General features: G+C 35.8%; 1 protein-coding gene across 5 annotated transcripts in view; it reads right to left on the bottom strand.

Moving 5' to 3' along the window:
- Positions 1-1,755: 1,755 nt before the first annotated feature.
- Positions 1,756-15,450, bottom strand: part of LOC124173172 — a 246,228-nt gene continuing 232,533 nt past the window's right edge. For 3 of the 5 annotated variants that reach the window (XM_046552677.1, XM_046552678.1, XM_046552674.1), the window contains 3 exons: positions 15,327-15,406; positions 5,261-6,724; positions 1,756-2,098 (listed from right to left, as the gene is read on the bottom strand). In XM_046552677.1, coding sequence (XP_046408633.1) covers positions 2,093-2,098; positions 5,261-6,583 — 1,329 coding nt within the window. In that variant the 5' untranslated portion in view covers positions 6,584-6,724; positions 15,327-15,406 and the 3' untranslated portion in view covers positions 1,756-2,092. Of the gene's footprint in view, positions 2,099-5,260; positions 6,725-11,132; positions 11,213-15,326; positions 15,407-15,450 lie in introns of those variants that run through there. The other 2 variants (XM_046552675.1, XM_046552676.1) reach the window with 2 other exon arrangements.

Raw genomic sequence — 15,450 nt, 5'->3', positions numbered from 1 at the left:
TGTAATATGGACAAATATTGCTTTACTACTTACCACTCAAAATGGTACGTATACGCCGGCATTGAACTCTAAATCAATCTTTAGTTTATATGAAACAAATTGATTCAAATTTCATTCAATTTTATACTGTATTACACTCTTAATAGTTGTGAGAATATTTTTCAAACATGTATATTTATTCTATGTATTTTCCAAAATTGAGAAGTGCATTTTCAACCATTTTACTTATTAGCCATGTAAAAATATTATTTAAATGTACCTTCAACAAATCCATTGATTGTGTCAATTCAAGGTTCTGTAATTTCATAACACTCCTGCCGAAAACTACATAAATTTAAAATAATTTTTCTTGATGTGTATTTGACAAGTTTATAATATAAACATTATAAATTTAAATATACCCCACATTTGTGAAATAACATTGAAAAATCCAAAAAATTTGTACATCTTAAAAAATCACAATTTACATCTTAAAATTTGTGAATCGCGGGCAATGGAACTCCAAAAATTATTGCTAAATTTTTAAACAATTTAATTTAAATTTAAACAAAGCTTGAAAATAGTGTACGTAATTAATAATATGTTTTTCTAGAGTTTTTTATCATTTAAATGAACAGTGCAGCTCAAATGCGAAAAATATTTGCTTTATCTGGGGAAATATTACCTCGCACCAAAAGACAACAGATCCGCCCAATGTGACATTTATGTCACAGCCTGTATCTCGGAAACTACATAACTGATCACATAATATTTTCAGAATGTAGTAAAAATGAGACCCTTACCATTCCCCTAGAATATGAATTGTAAATATAAAAAAAAAAATTTGGGGGGATCCAGGTTAACCACATTTCCGTTACCTCCAGGTAGCAGAGAGAATATAGCTATTGTTTAACAAATAACACAATAACAGAAACGAACGAGTAACAAATGCTAATGCCGAAAATAGAGAAAAAAGTAAAATTGTGAAACATAAAAAGTAATAAAAAAACCCAAACACATTTATCAAATGGAAGATTGGACAAATAAAGAGCTATTTAAAAAAATATGCCCTAGATATACGATAAAACCCAAAGAAAGGAGGGGTCACAAAGGCATGAAATAGGAATAGCTATATTTATTATCAAGACAACAGGTAACATGTTTAACCATTATATTCACTTAAATCCTTGAAAACCAAGCAGCAATCCTGAGGATAAGGAGACATTTACTATTGCTTATTAATAAGAAGATACCTACATCCCGTCAACTGAATACTATACAAAGGATATGTGAATGTTGAAAATATATACGTGCATGAATGACTGCAATGATCTTCTCTAACGTCAGTGAAAATTTGAAAACGACCAACTACAACAAAAATGTACTAAGGTCACAAACATGTAGGAAAATGAATCTAAGAACCTAATTACTTAATAACGACATTTCTTAAATGCCTTCCAACTGGTAAAAATTGAAAAAAATCCCATCTTAACCATTGTATGTCAAGTATGACAAGATTGTAAATTTATATTTTGCATCACATTTAAATTGTACACCATCTTTGAAATTAATAATCTTTGACGAATATAGTGTTATGCCTACTACAAAATGTTATGCCTACATCATTATAATAGCAAACTACAGGGAAATGTCTCTCAAGTGAATGGTTCAAACAAGGTGAGACCAATGAACCAAAACAAACTAATTTTTATCAAAGGGCTATACAAACATGAGTACATCTGGCAAAATATGATTATAAAATTGGAAAGAGCTTCATATGTTGCAAATAGATTTATGTGTACGATGGCTTTCAGATAAACTGAAGGATTACATTGGTAAGCCAAAATGGTACATTCCTTCAATTTACTTATAGCGTAAATGGGATTCAAAGTGATCTATAATTAAAAATACAAATACCATGGTGTCGGAAACATGAAATCAACAAAAATGTCTGAGTATAATCATAAGATATGTGTTACGATTGCACTAAACACACGAGTAATTAAGTTAACCAAAAAAAACTGAGAGGCTTAAAGAAAATAAATGAATATGAACAAAATTTTCATCTTCAGAACTGGCTCCATCACAATCTCCAAAGTATATCAGGGCAAATTCATCTCTGAAACAGAAAATATAAATTAATGGAATGAAAAGTAGTGCAATCACAATCAAAATGCAATGTCAATATAAGGTCAGTCTTCATAGTGAGATGAAATATGACTTCCATTTACAAGAGTTCAATGGCAGTATTTATAAGCAACAATTATCAAATATCTTCCAACAAACCCATGTTCTACAAATATCTTTTATTTTAGAAGTGAAATATGTTGGAAGACTTTCACTATTGTTTGGAATTCACGTATGAATCACTGGATTGCTCTATCATGGATTTGAATATGGGCTCTCTTCAATTTCCTTATATTATTTTATCTTTAACTTCGATATTTATCCATTAGATTAGTTTGTTAGTTTTGAAGTCACTTTCTTAAACTTATGACACATAAGATCTTCAATACATGTTATCTTTTGAAAAGAAATCTGCATCTTGGAATACCGATAGTAGAATGTTGGAATAAAATAAATTGCATTTAAATATTCTAATATTACAAAACCCCACTACCATTAAATCTAAGTACTCATAGGGGCCTATTACGAACGAGCGGGCGGTACGCTACCGCCGGGCGGAGTTTTCGTTCGGTATACGGTATCATACCGCCCCTTGCGATTACGAATGGGACGGTCGGCAAGTCACCGCCGGGCGGAGAGTACGTGTCAGGGGGTCGGTAAGGAGCGATGCGGCGGAAGTGACGTTTGTATGAAAAATTCTGAGCTCATTCAGCCCGAAAATGGTGTAGCCAATGGCAAGGGCGTGCGGTGTTCCAATTCCGCGGCAACTGTTCCTAGCAGACGAATATTTCGGCAAGAGTTGTTGGCAGTCGATTAAGGCAATTAGTGGTATTTATGGATTAATAAGGATGTGTTCTTCGTTAATTCACCTTAAAAGTTTGAAAAATGAACGAATTTTGCTCCTCAATTCTTACTTATAGGATAAAAAGTTGAATAAAACAATAATTAGCCGTGACTTACGGAAGATATCATCAAAAAATCACGTATGAGCAGACGCAGGTAGTGACAAATTGCATGGCAGACCATTGAAAAATTACGATAGAAGTACTTTTAGGGCCAACGGGCAAGGTGAACCACCAATTCCATTATAGTTTTGACCGAAATGTCCATTCTTAAAAAATATATGAAAATCCACCACGAATACTTAGCTTGAGAGCCTTAATCACAGACAATATGACAATCAACATCTGTGAAATGACATAATATCTGTTGCTCTGCATTCCTTTCGTGTAAGTAACGGGGTTTGGAAACCTAATGCAAATTCAGAGAACAAGAAAGGCACTTTTAAAAATAATGAAAAATAACTTTTGGCTGTTATCTATGAAAAGCAATGGAGAATTAAAAAACACAAAATATTCACTTCTGGTTACAATAAAATTTTATTTCAATATAATGTCACAGAGTTTCACCGTTTCTTTGGTTTAATCACGGGTACACAACCACAGCAAAACAGTCTGCCCACAATAAACATGTGAGATCGCGAATCGGTTCCTCGGCAATCACACACACAGGCTACAACTTATTTCAATATTTCAGGTAAAATCCACAATCGATACATGCTCACACCATTATAGATAATGGTAAATAGGCAAATACGATCATCAAAAACTGGAAGTCACTACCATTCCTATATTCATCACGTAAACATTACAATCAAGAGCTCGCTATGATGAAAACAACTATATAATCACTGATTTTAATCCTCACATTATCCTACGCAAGTGGCACAGGTGACTTTTCTCACAACAACTCCTTGGTACGAAATTGATATACTAGTATATAAACAAATTTCACACATGGCTTTGAACTTGATAGCTTGATTGTAAAATGTTATCTCTGCGGTGAATGACGAAGGTATAAACGCCACTGACAATCTTTACATTACTATCAGACACTTCTCGATAGCGTAAACCACTGTTTAAAAACCAACCACAATGGAACAGTGATAACTACAGCTCTTGGCAGATGTTTGTCAACCTCGTCAAACTTTGTGCATTACAACCACTGGTACTGTGATTAACGGTAGTTGTCACATTGAAAATAATACTATTTTGAAACAAAAGATGTTCGTAGAAATCTCCAAACAGCGAGCAAAAGTTACATTCACCTCACTATTCAAGCAGTTATAACGTTGAAAATAACACTACTTTGGCACAGAAGATGTTCGTAGAAATCTCCAAGCAGCGAGCAAAAGTAGTATTCACCTTGCAATACAAGAAGTTGTCACGTTGAAAAAATAATATTTTGCCACAATAGATGTTCGTAGAAATCTCCAAGCGGCGAGCAACAGCTGTATTCACCATACAATACCAGCACAGGCAGTCCTTAACGACGAATTTTCCGGAACCTATGAAGAAATGGAAGATGTTTTTGCATATAAAAACATAGCGGACATTAAAAAACATCCAAATTGTTCTAATTAAATAAATGAATGAGGGTCAACTTACAATCAACGTATCCATCTCCTACGGCCGTGGCTCTCTCTCTCTCAGCTCAGACGGCTACAACGTTGTTATATGGGTATTATACTTTTTTTGTTCAACTGCTCCAGTCGGCTCCAGTTTTATATTTTATACGCTTACTCAGATATTAATATTATAAATAACACAAAATATGATAGCTTCCGAGTTTCTATCGTCGGATATTTTGTTTTAAAAACGCCAGCTCGACCCGAAAAATGTAAACAGACGTCCGCCATTAGGGGGTCGGTATCTCACCACCGGGGTAGCTGGCCGTGGTATCATACCGACCCCTAAGCCGTGGTATGATACCGACCGGTGGCCACTCGTAATCGCTCGGGGGCGGTAAACGCGCTTCGGGGCGGTATGATACCGCAGGCGGTATCTCACCGCATGCGGTAAGCCGTTCGTAATAGGCCTCATAGAACACATGAGAGGAATATCTAAGGATGTATTCAATGTACCAGAACTTTCATTTCACCTCTGCATGCCATTCCTATCTCCACCGTGTGGCCGAATATTGGGAAATCTTGGAAAATTAAATTACGAACAAATCTTTCAACTATTCAAAAGTTTGTTTACATTTACATTTATTAATTACCGATTTATTGGCTAAAACAGCTATTATGATTTCAATGTTTTAATAAAGACCATGATGTAATGAAAAAAGCATAAGAAATAGACATAATACCCACCTTTGCACTGGCTAGAAGTGTTCCCATCACATTGTTAGAATAGAGAGAGAGGAGGAGAGGGTAATTCTTCAGCAGTCTAGCTCTTCCATCTGTGGATCCATAATAAGCGATAATCCAAGGGACAGCTGCAGCCAGCCAACATACCTTTGCCTTCAGTGTCTTCCCATCCAATGCAACTTTGATATCATCATCTAATACCTCTCCCCTCTTCATTTTCTCCTCCAACTCCTCTAGAGCCCTCATCCACTCAAGCTCGCCTTCAACATCTCTCCTGCTATGTGGCCTCCCCTCATTATCAAAAACTAACTTCAGTGATAATTGTGAGAGGGCACAACCTAACTCAGCAAATACGAATTCCTCTCTAATACCAGAACAATCCTTTGCACCCAAATATACAGTCTCACTCTCAAAATCACAAAATGCTTCCCATTTACTCCCATTCCTCTGTGTCCCATCCAAATCCACAAATTTCTCCTTCATCCCTCCAATGTAATAAGAATCACTGTCCACCATCACCTTCACCCGATCATCCCCACTTAAAAACTTAATAATACACGCAGTACACTCATCTCCATCATACAGTCTCTCATACATCTTACGCATTTCATCAACTCCACTTCCATACACTATCCGCGTCTTTTGCATCATGGCATCCACGCACTCCTGCCTTGCTCTGGCCGGATCGGATGTAGGTTGACTTAAAGATGCCTCCCCACTAAATCCAAACTTGATCGACGTTACATCCTCCGCTGTTGATGCCACGGGCTCTTCCAGACAACGCAACGGTGTGTCATGGCCACACACTTGCGCCTTGAGTTCCTCCAACGATGAGCTCAGCTGTCGCACAAGAGATTTCATCTCTCGCCTCAATGAGTCCACGGAGGACTTGAGAGATGCAACATCACATTCTGGGCTAGCCACGGGTGTTGCATGATCAGTGCTCCTACTCGAAGATGCTTCCAGACGATGCAAAATAACTTGGTCCCTCTTGTGAACCAACGTCACCAACTGCAGCACTTTTGAGCGTTCTACATCGTCAGGGAACTGCCGCACCATCTCCTCAGCCGAAGACAATGCATTCTGTTGACTGTCATCTGTAATGTCTGTGTCGGCCCCTCTCGCCAATAGTTCCTCCACCCAGTCAGTTTTTCCAAGTCCCACACCAACATGCAAAAGTGTTTTTTGCCGCATGTACCGAACATCAACATCTTCCAACATGTTCAACAGCTCTTTATGCTGAAGCAATGGACCAGTAAACAATCCATTTAAAAGCCTCTCCTCAACAAATTGCTCAGCGCCGCTAGCAGAAATGTTGCTTGCCATTATTTCGAAAGAATGAAATAATTATTTAAGAGTATGTTGGATTCAGAATACAGGGTGTTTCCAATGGGAATCAGGTGTGGTGGCGTTGGTCAGCGAGGAGTAACACGATCTCAATGTTGCTATGAAAGGATGAAATGTTGACTGCAAAGAAAAAGAATGAATTTCAAATTATTACCTTAAAAGTTGTCAAAAGCAGAGTGGGAACATAAAAACTAAAGCATAAGCGTGACTTGAGAAAAAATATCTGGCTTACAATGCAACCCAGAATAAATAGGAAAATGATCTGGAATGGCATTTATTTAAACTTCAATCACTCACAACCATCGTTTTTATGAGGAAAGAACAATTCAGCTGGAGACCAAAATAGATACAGCTACACTGAAAATGTCGGGACAGTTTTCTACCAAGCAGGAATACTGATCGTTTATTACCAAACCTATAATAAAGAGGGAAGTGAGGTTAGAATGAAAATATAGATGAAATGCTCGAAAATCTATTAGGTGACATGATTAGATGGGAAAACAGGCTGCTGAAAAAACAGAAAAAAGAAATAAGAACAATAGATGAAAATCAACAGATGCAGGTGCTACATGGTGGAAGTTTGAAATATTTAAATTAGAGATGGTAACACTTTTCCACAGTATTTCATGAACAATTCTTGTACCAGATGATGACTCTGTGAGCTAAAACGCATCATACTCATTGAAATGTTGTGGAAAAGTGCTGCCCACTTGTATTCAAATGGGAAAAAGGTTAACAAGTAAATAAATAAACTGAGTAACAACTTAATAGCGGATGCTGGCATGGGTGAAAGTACATCATATAATTATCAATATTTGCTCGGTTACTTTCTAGAGGGCAATTCAAGTACAATAATTTGTCCATCTTATGAAACGCTGTCTTATTCCCCTTTGTGCCATAAATTGAAAGCATGCTTACGCCAGGTTTTCCTCCTCCATTCCTCCTCTTCTCTTAGAAATGCAAATTACCTTAGCTCTCAATTGCCTTCCCCATATACACCATCACTTAAATTATGTTACTTAACTTAATCATTGGACTACCAAATTTTTAATCCACCACTTCGTCTTCAGTTCCTTTGTCTCCAGTTCATCGGAGGTGGAGAAAAAAACAGCACTTCTACATTATTGAATTTCATAAGCTGTGAAATTTCCACTTTTCACACTACTATATCTTACAAAATTGTACTTTTCATGAACTTTTATCAGGATTTTAAGAAGCAGGATGGCGTCAAAATCCATTTCCACGCAGGGATTTCCTAAGTATTCCAAGGCAGGGCTCACCGGTTAAGATTTTTAGCCCCCCTATTTTGAGCCCCAGCCGTGGGCCCCAATCACCCCACACCACCCCTGCTTATCTTCCTTACATACTCCTCCTGTCCACTTCTTATCTCCCCCTGATATCCTATTTATCTCTATTGGATATTTCTCATCGCCAGTGACTTAGTGTACATGAATTAAAACAAAATTGAGTCAAATGGACAACATCGTTCAATATTTCACTTATCTTATTTTTATGGCATTAATTGAGATTTAAATTCTCCACGATAATGGTCCTACTCACCTACACGATCTCGTCCAATTTCTTCAGTAAAAAATAAGTCTACACAGATATTAGAGGTGGCCTCATATTATATTGGAGCATAACTTTTCTATCTTTCACTTAGCACACGTTGAATATTTTTACTTGAAATAAGAATAAACTATTCTGTCATCAATTAAAGAGTAAAATTTGTTGGCTGAACAACGCTCAGATGACTAGAGTACAGATGGGGATATTGGGGAGGGGTACAGGTTCACGTGCCCCCCTGATTCTTTGAAAACAAAAAGACAAGTTTTTTAACCTGGTTATCATTGCGTTTGTTTTGGATTGAGTATCAATCATAAAATATCATATTAACAATAAAGAGAATATTTTGGCACATTAATTGTCTTACGTTGTTCGTAATCCCAATTACAAGAAGACACTGGCATTTACAGGTAGGATATTAATTTAACTGTGATTTAAATGAATGTAAAGCGAGCTCTATCTCTCCGTGCACATTCCTTTATCTCCCCCAAAATACACTCAAATGCCTCTGGAAGCGTCTTTTACACACAGAAGGCGACATAACTATTAAAAGGGCATGTAGCACTAGAAACGATTTAAGACTGAACATATTTAGGCACATCATCTCATGCTATAAACATGACGGAAAAATAAGATATATGAAATAAAGACAACAGATTAAAGTTTTATAATAGTCGCTAGTCATATTAAGTGAATATATTACAAGTTATTAAACTGTAGATCACCCACTTTTCTCTTTAGTAAGGTAATGAGTTTATAAAGCAAGAGGTATGCGGGGTTAGGTATGAGCAATTAGCCCCAAGTTCCTTGTTTTCCTTTGTGGAACCACAAACTTCCAAATAAAGTTTATTCTAATTATATTCAACCACAACCATTAATATACAATGGCCTTGATCGCCTCTTGTCACAATTGAAACAATCTCCTTCATCTCGTAATCCAGCTAGCCTGCCTTAGTTCATTCCAACGTTTTGACTTCAATCTTGACCGCTTCGGAAAGAAATTCTCATGGCGAACATATCGCCTGTTGACCGCTGCTCCGGAGCACTTTCCTCGAGATTGCACTGTAGCCAATGTAGCGTTATTTGGACCTCACCCCATGGTAATGGAGATTTCTAAATAGTCTTACTCTCTTTCAGAATTGTACTATCACCTCACCTTGAACAGTAGCTCACTGAAGATCGTATCCTTAACTTTCAAATTCAGCGTATTGTTTACAGGGTATTTCGGATTGTGCTTACTGCATCCCAGCTAGCACATTATAAACCATTGATATAAGATGAAAGGAAGAAATACAGAAGGCGCTTATCAAGTAAGCTTGTTATGGGTTTCTGACGGCCAGGCCGACAAACATACAGAGTAATGACAAAATGGATGCCAAACTTTCAGCACTTCCGTAGATTATTCTATCGATTTAGAGTATTCATTAAGGTATTTACGAATAAGAATAATTTTTCCATTCTTGGCACTTCTATAACATGAGTAGAAATAACATTAAATGTCCATAATTTGAAAATCATTCACGTTTATGCACTGATGGCAAAACAGCGGACAAAAGAAAGGACAGACGGAAGAAAAACACAATTTCACACGAATAGTGACGTAGAGTAATATAAAAATGCCTTTGGTAATCTCTAATATACATATTGTATTCATCGCGTTATCAGGCCATAAATTAAAATTCATAAATGTTGTATCATGTGGACCTTGAATAGTTTCAGTTGTTCACGCATATACCAGCAAAGTTTTTCTACGTTATTGAATTTTAAACTGGTAACTATGACCAATGCAGTTATCAGCTGCAGTGGTGATGTAGTTAGAGTGCAGAACTGTGGATACGTAAATCATTCGTTCGAAACTCCTAAGCATTATTTTTTTCTTTTCGCCGCAAGAAAAATGTACTTTTATTATGCTTTTTATCTTCACCAGCCGGTCCCTTGCAGTTATTAATTTTTTTCTATTTACGGGAAAATCTGTTACCATTTGCTCTCATAAAGACTCATTGATGGCATTTCTTACCTATTCTTCTCTAAAATCTTACCCTTCCTTAATATAAGCCCCGTACCTTACGATAAGCTGCTTGTCAATTTTACCGAAGAAAATCACAAGAAACAGATAACTCCCTTACTTTGTGCTATCTGGGATATAATGAAAAAAAAAAACGTTGGATGTCACACTTGCAAGACTTCGCAATATTCAGCCAGACTTTGGAATACACGCAAATCCATTTTCGAGATTTAATTATTTCAGTTGGTATTGTTTCGTTTTGGTTGTTAGGAATATTTTGCATTGTCTGCATCTCTAAAGAAATTGAATAGTAAAATGAGGACTAATGCCTTTTCAGGACGTACTTTATCTTTATTTTATTATTCTAACCTATTTTCTCTGCAAATATTAATATAATATTTAAATAAGTTTTATGTATCAATAATAATCTTGAATATTTTCCTCATTTTTACAGAAACAGATGGCCTTTCTAAAACATGTATTTAATCACCCTTGCTTGAAAAATGAAAGTTTAGATATTCTCAATGGTAAGATGAGAGTATCTTATAGATTTTAACATCATTTTAAACAAAAGCAGTAAATAATAAGCTCATAAGAACTGACTCATGCCGGCCTCTGATTGAGGTAGTTGAAAAGCTATTTCGTATAATTATTTTGCGATAGGACTACGTCTCGTGGAAAAGAAATTGGTGGATTTCATTTGAAATAGATTTTCGTAGTAATGTTTTTCAGGTATGGAATAAGTACAGAGTAAACTGTGGCAAAAAACGTTTTTTGGATATAACAAGAGAAATATTTACTATCCGTTCTTATCATACATTATATTCAAACTCAGTTGGTCGATTGTATTAGATAAGATCATGCATGTGAATGGCATGCTTATTTAAAGTAAGGCAATCACGCAGCAATGGATAATTCATAAAAAAGCTGCAATAAAATGCATTTGCACGTACTTACTCACTAGGTTAGGCAATCTGGTTGAAATAGATATTCGAACTTTCCTCGACTCCCGTATTTCCAATACAGAGAAGGCAATCCTGACACGTAAAATAAATTACTTCTGTCACTGAAATGGGAAAATTATTATACTCGTACGAAGCAAACCTTTCCTTAATGCCTTTTTAAACTTGCAGAAATTACAATCCAATATGATGGACAAATACTTCTCAGATAACAGGTGTTGAAGAAAATATGGTGGATCAATTCGTGAGATGCAACTCGCACTCGTCTCATGACTTAGGAAATGGCCTTTACACCCACAGACAGCGGACTTATCTAATCTTTAGTGCCTCATAAAAAATGGAGGAGTAGGTATTGCGAATATACTACATTGTTAGTCTTCCCTTGGGCAAAAATAATTGCCATTTTCTCGACTGAACATAATGGATAAGAAGGATAAATATCTTTTTAACATTTTTTCTTGGGTAGGTTGCGATTCTTTGCAAGATTACTGAGATATGGGATCACGAGATGAAGATGAAGGCAATGGATTTTGAGCTGAACACAATGGCTAGCCTCTACCCCTCGGGTAATCCAGATAAGAAAGCTGACAATTAAATCTCACAATCAAATAGTGACGCGAACTATTGGCCCAAGAACTGCAAACGCTTCTTCATCAGAGAAACTATTTAAATCCAAACATAAGCAAGTTTTATTAAAAAACCGAATGTAATAGTGATAACCAATAAACAGTACCAACCAAAGAAATTGTTGGTAGGTACCTATACGTTGATGTAGTTATTTCTAACATAATGATAAGATAATCCGTGCCGTGGTTGAGAGAAGAAGGTCGCTTTTGCCGTTTTCGGATGTTGGCGAGACGAACGAAGATCAATTGATTTTTCTATACATAGCTTGATATACGAAGATGATTTGAAGTTTATTGCGTCCTCTAGTGTATAATAAAAAAGTTTATTTTTAAGTATCTCATATCCTTGGTTGCACACCAAGAAAGCCACAGGAAGTGATTGAATATAAGAATTATGTGAGTGGCATCGATAATTGGGATCAAAAAAGGTCTTCCTATCCCACTGAAAGGAAATCCATCACATGGTACAAAAATTTGGGAATCTACCTACTAATCTTACTGTTGCTGAACCGTTACTTTTTATGCTCAGAATATTTTTTGAAAATTCCTTCTATCGACTTTTGAATTCAAATTTTAGAATCACTTTTAACAATATCTATAACTCCAGCTCCCTTTAAGAGACAACCATCATCCCAGCACACCTCATTCAAAACCAACGGCTTATCAAGACATTTCCCCGACTAAAAGACAAAGACAGAAAAGACTAAAACAAAAGAGGTGTAGATAGCACATCAAGAAGAATGTCTGCTAGGACACTTCATATTATTGCCCCACCTGCCTGGCTGACCCATGATTATGTCTTGAGTGTTTTCTGAAGTATCACAAGAATTGGTTATGGAGAAAATTATTTACACAGCTGAACAAAATTGTTTTATAAAATTTACATCTTCTTATTTTTATGCGTAAATTTGTGTATTTTCAAAATGATATTATTTGATGCAATATAAATAGTAAATAGAAAAATCTTTTTCTTATGGTTGACAATTTCTGATTTGTTTGACGATGTTTCATCAATATAATTCTTCTTTTATATAAATTTTCCTTTTTATTAATTAACCTATGCATGCCATCACAAAATTTTCCCAGAGCTTATCGAATCGCTCAGTCGCATTATCCATGATAGGGAACACCACTTTTGCCACAAATATTGTTGATATTTATTATATTTCATTCAGCCCAATTAAAAATTTAAAATTGTATTCAAATGTAAAATTTCCAGATAAAAAAATTAGCTGAATTACTATTTTCATTAGAGTTTCCCACAAAATGATTTGGTCTAAACTGGTTTTTGCCACAGTACTGACAAAAAGCAAAGAAATATCGGAATCATATAAATGTATTGCGGCAAGGTATCAAAAGATTGACAGGATACTTGGAAAATTTTAATTAATTTTTTAACAAATGGAGGGTTACTTTTGGGAAAAATAGTAAATACATGTACAAAGAATCAAAACTCATAAGATCACGTCGTTAAGTTAATAATACAAAATACAACTTTTATCCGAAATGTCAGCCACTGAGCATTTTCTTTAAAAAACAGTGAGCACGGAATGTGTTAAGTAATTTTTTTGGTAAAAATGGAGACACATGATGGAGAGAAAGCCTTTTTGGGGGATGAATCTCCCACTTAACTTTGATAAGGAAAAATCGGTTAAAATAAATAAACATATTTTCTATCAATAATAGTGAGACCGCCTGTCCAATATTTTCTCTTTTTTACAATTACAGAAGGCTTTTATAAAATGTTACCATAAACACTTTAATTAAGAAATTGAAATAACAGCACACTCCCGATAATACGGCTGCGGTATATCCGTGCACGAATTTCACTCTCACTCAGTGTTCTCGGCAATCTTTATGAAAATTTAAATCGGATGCAAAACCACCAGAATCACTGCATTTGAATGGTAGGACACACCAGGCTTATTACTTCCACGAGAATCTATAAACTAAAATCTATAGAATAAAACGCAAGTGATCACATACTAGCTGCATTTACGAGAGCACTGTGTTCCCGTTTTTGAATCCTCGCAGTGTGCAATTGCGCTACGTGTTCACTGATGCACGTCCTACAGCAGTTGTAACCCGGGCAACATGTGCAAGACGCGACTAAGAGGCGTGGTGCCTTAAAATTTTGATTTCTGATGTCATGCAGCGGTTTTGAAGTATTCGTGCAAACCACTTTTCTGTACATGTGAACTCACAGATACGTGGAATTCAAAACCAGTTCTTAAATGGAGCAGTAATAGTACGAGTAAAACCTTTTTATAGCCTAAAGATTGTGTACTCTCGAAGAAAGCTCTCAATGAGCCCAAAGAGAACTCTTAAATAACAGCATAAATAATAATATATTCCGTTTTGCCGAATTCCGAATTAGTCTGAGCGAACACCTCTTTGTGTTCTATATACGGGCCTGCTCTTCGGCTTTGGAGCTGTGCGCACGATTTGGACTGCTTGTGGAATCATATGCTAAGCAGTCCAGCAACATCTTGTATGGTAAAGTCCGAAAATATCCACAGGGAAGAATGACGCCTGAGCAGCTTAACTGGCTAAAGCACTCAACCGGAAATCAGGGGATCCGGGTTCGAATCCCGGTCAAGGCAAATGAATTTTTCTCTGTGGAACTTTCGCATAATAATATATTGTTTTTTTACATAAGTAATGAAAATTTCAAGCCATTTTTCTTGCTAAGTTTTATGTTTTTAACTGCTGAGGTATTCAGAAATTTATATTCCATTTTATGCATCAACTATATGGGTCAATTCTAAGGTATCAACAGGTCTTTGAAATAGAATAAAAAACTGATGTCTAAAACGCATTATAATACGTTTTAATATCCAACATTTTACCATGCCATGAATATTAAATTGAAATGGGTATTTAATTGGAAAAAATTGAACATATTTCGTTCATTGATGCATTTCGCATGAGTGGCGTGTGGTCTCACACACCATTAATTGAATTCAGTTGGATATTTACAGAAATAAAAAATAAAAGCGTTAGTTTTAGAGGCTGTGATATCAGTAGCATAAAAAATATGAAGATAACAGGAATTATTGGCAAACACAATAGTCATTTCGAAAGCATTCATAATTTAAAAAACTCAGTGGTCTCTCAGACCACATGACAAAGGTTATGGTTCAAAACTCCATTTAAAAAAAAAGCAAACAATAACCAGCTCATTAGACCTGACAAATGCTGGCCTCTGACACTGTCTCAAGTGAGCAAAAGCTATTTCGTACACACAAACGTTGCGATATGACTATTTCTTGATGAATAGAAAAATGGAGATTTCGTTTTAATTAGCTTCGGAAAAGCTTTCAGAAAGTGTGTAAACGTGGGAATAAGAACGAAGTATACCATGGCAAAAATTTTTTTGGATGAAACACAAGAAATATATGCTATCCATTCTTACCATAAATTACGTTCAAACTCAGTTTCTTTATTTTATTAGATAAAATTTGGTTCCAGGCAGGCATGCATCTTTCAAGCAAGGAAGTCACACAATAATAAATAATTCATGGAAAAGCATAGATTAAATGCATTCCCAACTTCCTACTTACCAAATAGGTTACACAATGTGGTTAGAATGGGTAATCGCTCCTTCCTTGACTTTCCAATTCCCAATACAGAAGAGGCAATCCTGGAACGTAAAATAAATTCCTTTTGTTAGTGCCACAAATGTTT

The sequence above is a fragment of the Ischnura elegans genome, assembly GCF_921293095.1.
Source record: "Ischnura elegans chromosome 13 unlocalized genomic scaffold, ioIscEleg1.1 SUPER_13_unloc_4, whole genome shotgun sequence".
In the NCBI taxonomy this organism is placed as follows: domain Eukaryota; kingdom Metazoa; phylum Arthropoda; class Insecta; order Odonata; family Coenagrionidae; genus Ischnura; species Ischnura elegans.
This window is presented reverse-complemented; position numbering and strand designations above follow the sequence as displayed.